The sequence below is a fragment of the Solanum verrucosum genome, unplaced genomic scaffold, assembly GCF_900185275.1.
Source record: "Solanum verrucosum unplaced genomic scaffold, falcon-dt-bn FXZP01000444.1, whole genome shotgun sequence".
NCBI lineage: Eukaryota > Viridiplantae > Streptophyta > Magnoliopsida > Solanales > Solanaceae > Solanum > Solanum verrucosum.
Genome location: NW_026020442.1, coordinates 193,055 through 204,028, shown reverse-complemented (window position 1 = coordinate 204,028; position 10,974 = coordinate 193,055). Strand labels below are relative to the sequence as shown.

Here is a 10,974-nt window from a genome sequence, read left to right as displayed (position 1 = left end):
GTTGACTTCAGTTTAACCTGGGTGGGCCTGCCACTTTCCTGTTTTCTTTGGGCATTTAATAAACCCTTCAATTTTATGAGCAATTTAACACCAACCAGCATTCAATGTTGTCTTTGGAATAATCAATACTGATCTCCCCCCTTATTTAAAGAAAGAATGTGCTGTATCTTCCGTGTTCATTTCATTTCCTGGTATAAAATGCTCTCCCCCTTTTTGACATTTTAAATCTCCGGATTAAGTTCTTTTGGTCCTTCGAAGCTTCCTTCAAGGTGAAGCAAATCCATTCCATAGTGTTGCTGCTCATTTCTGTCTTCTCATCAGTGCGCGACTTCTATCAACCCATTCATACCAGACTGTTGTGTTCGTTATCCATCTCGTGATGTCAAAAGATTTGAATCCAGCATTGAAGTAAATCCTAGTCATATTATCCCCCATGATCACTGTAGTAGTGAGATGGAGAACAAAGAAAACTAACCCTGAATGGAGGAATTGGAGGGGAAAGAAAGAAAGAAAGGTTGGTTAGAAATATTCCGGCAAGATACCAGAATTTCTAATAGTTGGAAAGAAGAAGAGGGAAGATTCTGATGGAAGAGGTCCACCGGAATAGGTGTCCTGAGGTCCATAAGGGACCTTAGGTGTTTTCCTCAAAACTTTTGTCTAGGAGCATTCTCTAATTTTTTTGAGCCTTTATGTCTTTTTTTTCTTTTATAGATCATATATATGAACGCATTACCATATTTCTTGATAGTCATGAAGTTTCTGAAAATCTGGGAGCATAGAGGGCTATTGACGAGCTAATAGATGTCACCATCAGTGAAAATGCATCAAAAGTGGCACAATTCTCAATTACATTCACGTTGCTTTTGAAACAAAGCGTGATCCTGAAATCTTGGTCCTTGCTAGTAAAGTTCTTGGTCAAAAAGTCTAGGGAGTCCCTCATGTTTTTTTTTATATTTGCACTGTGAGAACACAATTTCATTTTCAGTTGGGGGGTGCCTCCCTTCTAGTCATTTTGTTGATTGTTTCTGCTTATAGTGATTGTGCCCTTGTCGGAAGTACGTTTCTTTCTTTGTTATGGATTGGTGTGCCCTTGTCAGGATTTGATATTGGAATGTTTATGTTGATATTGTGTTGGATTGGTCTATTTTAGTTTTTTATTTGTAGTTTGTAGCTTCTTTGTTTTTATTTTGATAAAAAGATTTGGATTGACGATGCCCGATGATGGATAGAGCATGACGACTTTCTAAATGGTAAATCGTTGATTGCTTGTGAGTGTTTGATTGGCGTTGATTGTGGTGAGGTCTAGTAGTTGTTCCCGAATAGATGCATGAGGTTTCTCAATAGTTATGAGTGATTTTGGGACAACTGTTATAAATCTTTTTGTAACTTTTGATTCATTAGCGGTTAAAATGTTCAATGCTACTTGTATTTTCAAAAGGAAGTAAGATTTTGAACCGTCTTAATTGATTTGCAGGTCCATGTGTGGTGAGTTGTTGCATAATGCCTTGTGTTTGCTTTTGTCACCTAGAACTTGCCCGGTTGGTCCTTGAATGAGTTTGGTTGGAGAAATGATGTGAGGCTTTCTTTAATATCTTGAAGTCCAATAAAGTTACCAGTTTAAAAAAAATATATCTTGAAGTCCACTTGGCCTAAAAATCTCACCTTTGTACTAAATATATCCTTAGTTGTCCCCTTTGAGCCTAATCCTTTTTATTGGCAACCACATTACAAGCCTTATCCTTTTTTGAAAAGGTAACCCTCTTTCGAACCCTTCCCTTCTTGAACTTGAGGTTGTGAAAGTTGAGGCTAAAAGCCTAAGTTGTGGGTGTTATGGGCAATTCATTGAAGGGATGCTTACCACATGAGGGCATGTTGTAAAAAAACGAAAATATAAAGAAGAGAGAAATTGAGGGATGGGTGGAAAGTCTTAAAGAAAGAAAAAGTTTTGAAAAAGAAAGAACGAAAATGAATAAATGAGTCTTGAATCCTCCAAAAGATGAAAATGGCTGCATGTGAAGCATCTAGAGTGGAAATAAGAAAAGAAAAAATGAAAAATAGTGTGGAATGTGCATGGGTTTGAAAAGTGAAGAAAAGTGGAGAAAGTTGGAAATGATGAGTCGTTGTGTAGTGTTTAAGGAGGGTGTAGTCACTTATAGATTGTATCTAGAATGCATTTGTGATCTATAGGTTGATTGATTATGATCTGTGGGGCTACCTGGGGGTTTCAGTCATTTATAGAAACCTATTTTTAGTATAGTGAGTCGTGTGTATCATGCCTTCAGAAACAGGTGCGAGTCAGTTTTTTTGTTTCAGTATTATGAAAGGCCATAAAGTTATCCACCATGACTAGTTTCAAAATTCTACTTCTCAGAAATAAAAAGAAGGAATAAGTTTAAAGAATTTATAGAACTTCAACGTAGCTGGATTGTCTTTTCTCTTTAGAGTTTCTGGGACTTCTTAGCTATTGTTACTCTTAATCTTGAAAGATCCCGAAATACAGTATTTAGCATGAGATATTGGATGTAGGTCCTGAATGGTTAAGTAGGCTATTGGACATAGATTTGATTGAAACTTTAAAAAGAAGTTTTGAAGTTGGAGTTGTATTGGACATGTATCGCACTTGCAAAAAGTTGAAGTTCAATGAGTTGAAAGAAATATTCACTGATGTCAAACTTGAAAACCCCATCTTCAAAAAGTTAACCAAAAAATCATTCCAATGCATAACCAAATAATGTTTTGAAAATAACTTTTGGTGAAAAGATAAAAAAATTCTCAAAGTGAAAAAGATTCTAGATAGTTGTTGGTTTGTGACGGAGCGGTTTGCCTGTCTTTGAGGTGCTAGTGGGGTGAAGGGAAGGTTCTTAGGTGATGGATGGCTGCATGAAGAGAGTGGTGGTCGAGGTACCTCTGCTAGCTATTGGAGGACAGTTTTTTCTTTGTTGTATTGCCATGTATTTAGTTATGCTAATATGTTCCATAACTACTTTAGTTTCACGCATTTATGTGCCTTTTGTTTTAGTCTCCTTCACAAAGAATAATGTAATATGCTCAAGTCATATGCTATGGGATTTGGAACCCACTATTATCTCTGCTTGTGATATGATAAGAGTTAATTTATCACCAAAATGTGCAGGAACACAGGGGAGTCATGATGTCAATATACAGGGAGGTTGCTGAAATTGTTCTAAGATACCTGGAGCACCAAGGTATCTTTACTTCCTCGAAATAGCCCATTTCCTGCGTGATCAATTTGTGACTAACTATTTAACAGTTTGTGACATTTGACTTCATTTTAGTAATTTAATCTGCTTTTACTAACTGGAAAATCTAGATGGAATGAGATTTGCATCTTTAATGTTGGCTACTGTAACCTCAAGTTTGTTGATTTTTACTTCTACAGATATGCATGAATCATATACTTCATGTCCTTAAAATACCCGCTGAAATGTGCTAGTGGGTTCATTGCTCTTGGGGAGATGGCAGGTGCTCTGGATGGTGAACTCATTAACTTTTTGCCGACAATAACCTCTCACTTGCGTGATGTGTATGTTATATATGTCATTGCAGATTTTGTATTCCTCAGCATTAAGGCTATGCCGGCAACCTTTAAAAGATGTGGCCCAAAAATTAAACGAGGAAGAGTTAAAAAACAGAAGAAGAAAAAGCTAAATACTTACAAAAGCAACTTAAAATATACTCATCGTTCATCTACTTGTACCCCTTCTTTACACCCAAAAGTATAATGTATTGAAAACAATTTTTTTTTACTGTCTGAACAAGATTGGTAATATCCTTAAAACGTCTATTGCTTCTTTTCTTCCAAATGACCCACCATAGACAACAACAACAACAACAACAACAAAACCCAGTGAAATCCCACTAGTGGGGTTGGGGAGGTAGAGTGTACGCAGACCTTGCCCACTACCTCGTGGAGGTAGAGAGGGCTGTTTCGAAAGACTCTCAGCTCAAGTACATCAAATCCAAGTAAAAAGAGAGGAAAACGGTGTATACAACATAAACATCCAATAAGAAAGATAGTATATAATCAAACAAAGGAGACAATACATCAATAAAATAATGTGAGAAGTGAAAACGCAGTAAACAACATGAGCTATAAGTATCACAGATAAGAACTGCAAGTGCAAGGCTAGGACTACTACAAATGCTAAACAACCCATACCCTTGCAAGGAACGACAACACGCTAACCCTACTAACCTTCAACCTTAATACGCGACCTCCACTCCTTCCTATCTAGAGTCATGTCCTCGGTAATGTGAAGTTGAGCCAAGTCATGTCTAATCACCTCTCCCCAATACTTCTTAAACCTACCTCTACCTCTCCGCGTACCCTCTACAACCAGCCCCTCACACCTCCTCACTGGGGGCGTCTGCGCACCGTCTCTTCACATGTCCAAACCATCTCAGGTCTCGCTTCCCTCAGCTTGTCCACCACAGAGGCCACTCCCACCTTCTCCCAGATAACCTAATTTCTAATCTTATCGCTCCTAGTGTGCCCACACATCCATCTCAACATCCTCATCTCCGCAACATGCATTTTTTGAACATGTGAGTTCTAACTGGCCAACACTCCGCTCCATACAACAAGGCCAGTCTAACTACCACTCTGTAAGAACTTACCTTTAAGTCTAGGTGGAATTTTCTTATCACACAAGACTCCAGAGGCAAGCCTCCATTTCATTCAAGCAACCCCAATGCGATGTGTGACATCATCGTCGATGTCTCCACTTCCTTGGATTACAGACCCAAGATACTTAAAACTTTCTTCTTAGGAATGATCTGGTGGCAAGTCTCACTTCCACATCTGCTCATCCAACGCATCACTGAATTTGCACCCCAAATATTCTGTTTTGGTCCTACTCAACCTGAACCCTTTGACTCCAGCGTTTGTCTCCACACCTCCAACCTCGCATTATCTCTGTCCCGCGTCTCATCAATCAGTACTATGTCATCCGCAAATAACATACACCATGGGACCTTCTCCTGAATAGACCGCGTCAACTCATCCATCACCAAAGCAAAATAGAAAAGGGCTAAGGACTGATCCTTGGTGCAGCCCCATCTCAACTGGGAAATGTCCGAGTCTCTTCCAACCGTTCTAACTCGAGTCTTGGCTCCACCGTACATGTCCTTTATCGCCCTAATATAAATCATCGGGACACCTTTAACCTCCAAGCACCTCCAGAGGATATTCTTCGGTACTTTGTCATAGGCCTTTTCAAGGTCAATGAACACCATATGTAGGTCTCTCTTCCTTTCTCTATACTTTTCTACCAGTCTTCGCATAAGATGAATGGCTTCGGTAGTCGATCGTCCCGGCATGAATCCAAACTTTCCAATTCTCAGAAATGGACACCCCTCTTCTCACCCCTCATCTCCACCACTCTCTCCCAAATCTTCATAGTATGACTTAGCAATTTGATACCCCTATAGTTTTACAGTTCTGGATATCACCATAGACATGATGGTATTATCTTCCAACTTATCTAGTTTTTCTTCCACCCTAGAACGAATGGGGAACACAAGCATTTCATAAGTTGGTAAAGTATCCAGGACCGAGTTGATTAGAGTGATCCTGCCAGGCTGCCACCAAGAGATATATATTGAGCTTTTCAATTGGCTAGTTTCCTTATATTTTTTTCCCACAATCCCTTCCTAAATTTCCAACTCTCTATGACTATTACCCAGTGGCCGAGATAAGTAGTTGGGAAATTCTCAATTCTGCACCCTAGAATGATGGCCAAACTCTGTATTTGTGGTGCTTCCATTACTGGGAAAATACTATCATTTACCCTTTGACAGCTAGACAAGAAACAACCTAAAAGACTACTAACACCAGTTTGTTGTAGCTACATCATTCTGACTTAGCCTCACAGAATATAACAATATCCTCTGCATACAACAAGTGACATATTTGTAGTTCATCCCTTGATGATTGCCTATTCTGAAACCTCTGACCCTATTGTTCTGATTAGTCGAGCCTGTCAATTTTTATAGTACCTATAGATTTTGTACTTTTGCTAACCAAGCTTAGATGTAGCTTGTAATTTTAACCTTTATGGATTTCCCTTTGGAATCCATATAAATGTTACCTTATAAAAACAAAAAAGGTTATAGATACATTTCCAAGTATTTTGAGTCCAACTTCTAACATCGTTGCGAATGGGGATCTCGTCGCATCCCTAAAACCTGCCTACCAGGCTTCTTATCAGGGGATCTTTGTCACCGATCACTTCTTTTGTTGCTGAATCTGATTTGTTAGTATGTTCAAGTGCTGCCCATTGTTCTTGTGTATCACATCTTTGTAACTCCCTTCACCTATTTCTCCCCAGGTTAAACTCATCTTTATTTGTTGTAATTGAATATTTTTTCTCCGGTAAATTGTTAATAAAATTTTCAATTTTCTTAATTAGTCCCTCCCAAGCTTCATTAAATGCGGTTTCTGGAAGAATGATGACTGATTTGGATTCTTCAGTAACTGCAATGATCGAAATAAATATGCAATATTTTTTAACTTCAAGGAGCAATAAATGTATGTGGACGGATCTCTGCGTTTCCAAGACTTGATGGATTTCCCTTTTAAGTCTAATGCCTCCTTTATTCTTCTGCACAACCCACACCAAAGGTCCTCTGCTTAAGGTCATCCTTCTCATATAAAATCTTTGCACTCTCCATCCATTCATACTAGATTCCAGATGTTGATTTGGTTTCTGTAAGGTCATAGGATTCCCCCCCCCCTAATCTGAAATAGATTCTATTCTCCATACGGCAAGATACATAAGCAGGATAAGAAGAAAATGTGATTCCGATGAAGTGAGTTTGTAGGAATTGGAGTAGGGTACAAGAAGGTAAAGAAAGTAAAAGTCTTTTCCGATATATACAGCCTCCAGAGTTTTTTGATATTTTGTATCCTTAAATTCTACTATACGATCAAAAGTAAGTTCTCATTTGTTTGCACTTAAGGAAGTCTAATCTTATTCATTCAGATCTCATTAAAATCTGTTTGCAAGGCCTGAATCTTAATCATTAAGTGCATTTGGTTTTCTTATTTATACACCACTTAATGGGTCTAAATGATTAATGTCATTAAGAATCTTTTTAAGAATATGTACAAAAATGACATTCACCGCTACACACCTACTTTCACCCATCACCCACAACCCCCATTTCAGCCTAACTGCCATCATCATTCACCTCTATTTTCTATCGATATCACTCCACTTCTAATTATTAGCCACCACCACCTCCATCCACTATACTATATGATAGTACCCCACAACCACCATTATCAGTTGACACCATCGAAATTGGCATCACAATCACCATTGTTAATCATTACCACCATCAATTGTCATATACAAATTTTAAAATATTTTATTGATATAATATTAGATCAATTTAGTATTTTATTTGAATTTGTATTATTATTTTTTTTACATTCTAATGTTGAAAAAAAACAGTCTTAACTATTTAACATTATGATCTTAGTGCAATATCCTAATATTCAAATGTGTATTTAGATTTAGATCTCTAAATGTTAATGTACATCTTAATATCCAGATGTACATTCAAATTCAGACATTACCTTTATATATAAGCCAACAAGGTGAATACCCAACACAGCTCTAAAAATGTTGTACCAATAGCATTGAAAATAGTACCACTATATTGAGCCCTATTCACAGCTAAATAAACATGTGTCCTTCTATGTCCTGCTGTTTCAATTAGTTCGCTTTGGTTCTTCTGTCAGTTCTTTTTATCTTTTCGGTCGTTTCTATTTTTCTATTTTTCATTCTCCCCATTCTCACTCTTGGTGGAGAAAGAGAATAAGAGACTTAGAAATAGAAGGTGTTATATTTTCGGAGAGAAAGAGAAAAATTGATGGAAATTTGAGAAGAGTGATTTAACTCCTGACTGTTGCATCAATTGGTGATGAAATTTATATTTGACTACCGAAATTGGAGGTTAGTTTCATTCTAATCGTAAAATTTATGAGGTTTCCTTCCAGTTTCTCGGTTTAATTATTTTTCATGAGATACTGATTTCTTATTTATTAAAGTCAAAATTATCTTTGACTTTTACGTGTTGTTGGTTTGGGAATTGGGAAGGTTAACAGGAATCTCACCAGAAATTTTGTAGCTCTTGAAACTCTTTTGGAGACACGGGAGATCATTTCTACTTTGTCTCAATTTCTTAGGTTTAGATTAGGAAAAATTCAATGAGAATATAGAAAAGCTCTTTGAGCAGAATTCTCAAAGGTTAGTACTGCTCTTTTGCTTCTTTCGAAGATCATGTCGAATCGCTCTCTCATACTCCTCATAGGTCAGCCCTGGTACCACAGAGGCCGTCGCCGCAGATGAGGGCGGATTCCAATTTGCTTCATTATCTTCTTCTTCGTCAGCGACTACTGCTCAAGACCTACCCTGTGCGAGTGACTGATGGGGGGAAGCGATGGCTCAAGGAGGGAAGGCGCAGTGCAGACTTGTTATATGACAGCCGATAGTCATTTTCGACGATTTCCCTCCCCTGATAAGTCTTTTAGAGATTTTACAGCATTTTCCTTTTTGTGATTCATATTTTTGTCTTTTACATATTCTCATCTTATTTAACTATTTTTGATCGATTAGATTTTGTTTTGTTCATTTGATTCTTAGTTAAGTTGTATTCAGTTAATATGTATTTCTCAATGTTCATGCGTTAACATCGAGATGCAACACATATATTGAGAATCTGGAGCCTAGCACACACGTTGTTCCTAATTGAGAAAAAAGCAAAAGAAAAAGGGGTATCAGAAAAGGAACATCTAGCCAAAGTGATGTAGACTTTGTAGCTGTACATTAATTAGGTATCGACCAATATCGAACATCTATTGCAATGTCTATTTTTGATGAAGTAATCGATTTTATAGAAAGCACATCGAGAAGCTAAAATGCAATTTGATCAATATTGAACATCTACTGCAGATTTTTATATAGCTTTTAATTGGGTTGCAGCTCCTCTCGTGGTGTCAGACAGATAGGAGTGCGTATGTGTGCTCTTAGTACATAACTTATATGAGCATTTGTTTGTGTGTTTGTGCTTGACTCACTGGCTAGATTGCGCATATACAGGTTTACCACTATAGATTGTATTTAATTCATCAATATGCATAAATCCTATTTACCTACAAGCGTTGGAGTTCATCGACTGGTATCTAATTTTCAGTGTTATCTCTACGTTTAAATTGCACTTGCAGAATAAATTGCATACATTTTTTTATGTGATGATGGGGCAAAGACAAACAAAGACAAGTTATGAACACAAAAAGCTCAAGTATTTGAGCACCAGTGACATAGAGAAGGAAGCAACATGTGTTGAATCTGAATCCATAGAAAAAATTCAACCATCCATGCCATCAAAAGAGTTGTAAAAGGTCAGTCTACTTATGATTGCAGAATAAATGACTATTCTTCGAACATTAAAGTTTTAATGAGCTCTGACTTTTGCAAAACATGAATACTGAAGAAAGCTTCCAATTCAGACGAACAAAGAGTGAATAATATCTAAGAGATTGGCTTGGTTCGTTTACAATTAGAAAAGAAATCTCATGCCACCGGTTCATTATGTTCATTTCGCGACACATGCTCAATCTTATATTTGTGTGGACATCTTCTTTCAACTTTCACTTCTCCATGTTACTGCTACTTTGTTGCTGGAGTTTGGGGTTTCTCTTACATATCTCATGGACACTTCTCTAAGAGGTCTCAAGAGATCAGTGATGGGTGTCGTTTCATATATTTTCAGGGATTGGATTAGTTTAGTTGCATAGAAGCAAGGGTTTACCATGTGCGCACCCCAAACGATAACGACTGTGGATTTCCTTGTCATAAAAAATATATATTCTCTGAGGCTTCATCAATGTTCATTATTTTACTACTGAATTCTGAGTATTATAGAAAATTCCCGATTTTCTTATGGCTATACTAGAAGTTTTTGCACAGTTTATCTCGCGTGTGCCTTGTTATTCTTCTTCTTCTTCTGGGCATGCATATCAATAATTGTATTTGAATTTTGATTTTACACATCAATTTGGGCCAAGTATTTCTAATCATTAGTTATATCGCTAGAGCATATATATTGAATGTGTGTGTCTGATATGGATTTATTATCCTTCGATCCAAGTAGCTCGCCTGAATGTATTCTTTTATACTTTTATTTTGCTTGATATCGTAAATGAAATAACCAAATTAGGACAGAGGGGAACATTTCCAACCAAATATAAAGAGTAGAGTTCTAGCTAATACAAATATTATGCTTGGCAAGTATAACCAAAAGAAATCGACTCAAGGATTCATATATCATGATAAAACTACCATCTAAAATAATAATTGGGCATTTAGAGGTGTTGAACCCTTTAATTCAGATTGTTCGGAGTACAAATATAAACACAATATGAGCTCTTCCTTGTCATAATATGTTCATTAGGTGCCACTACATCTCTTACTTATCTATTCAACAATAATATCTACTACTGGCTGATATATGTATGGTTAACACTGGCCCAAAAGATTTAGTTTGGTTGTTTATTTTCATAAAACAAACAACTTCCAGTCGTGCCTCCGGCATGACACACTCTAAATTTTAAAGGGTCAATCATGTGTAGAGCTCAATTTAAGATGAAATGTCATTTTTGAGCATATCTAAATTTAGTGTCTGAACATTGTCATCTTATGAATGAATATCTGCTATTTTTCTTGAACTAATTGGATATTCTATGTAATACTACTGATAAGTAATATTTTTCTCCAATGACCGCAGTACTTGAAATCGAGCTACATGTTGCATCACGGGATAAACAACTACTTCAATCACAAACAGCTAGCTAAAAAATCTATACATAGAGGCGTTGACTCTTGCAACATTCAGAAAATACATTGTCTTTGTCTGAAGTTGAGAGTCACGACAAAAACGAAAGTG

The 10,974-nt window shown here is 37.0% G+C and overlaps 1 protein-coding gene across 1 annotated transcript; it reads right to left on the bottom strand.

The window, feature by feature from the left end:
* Positions 1-4,878: 4,878 nt before the first annotated feature.
* LOC125808515 (uncharacterized) lies at positions 4,879-5,340 on the bottom strand. The gene has a single exon (XM_049488200.1). It carries the CDS (start codon positions 5,338-5,340, stop codon positions 4,879-4,881), a length of 462 nt encoding a protein of 153 aa, XP_049344157.1.
* Between the last annotated feature and the right edge of the window lie 5,634 nt (positions 5,341-10,974).

Coding starts and splice junctions, on each gene's coding strand:
- LOC125808515 (XM_049488200.1), bottom strand. CDS start 5,340: ATGCCGGGACGATCGACTACCGAAGCCATTCATCTTATGCGAAGACTG.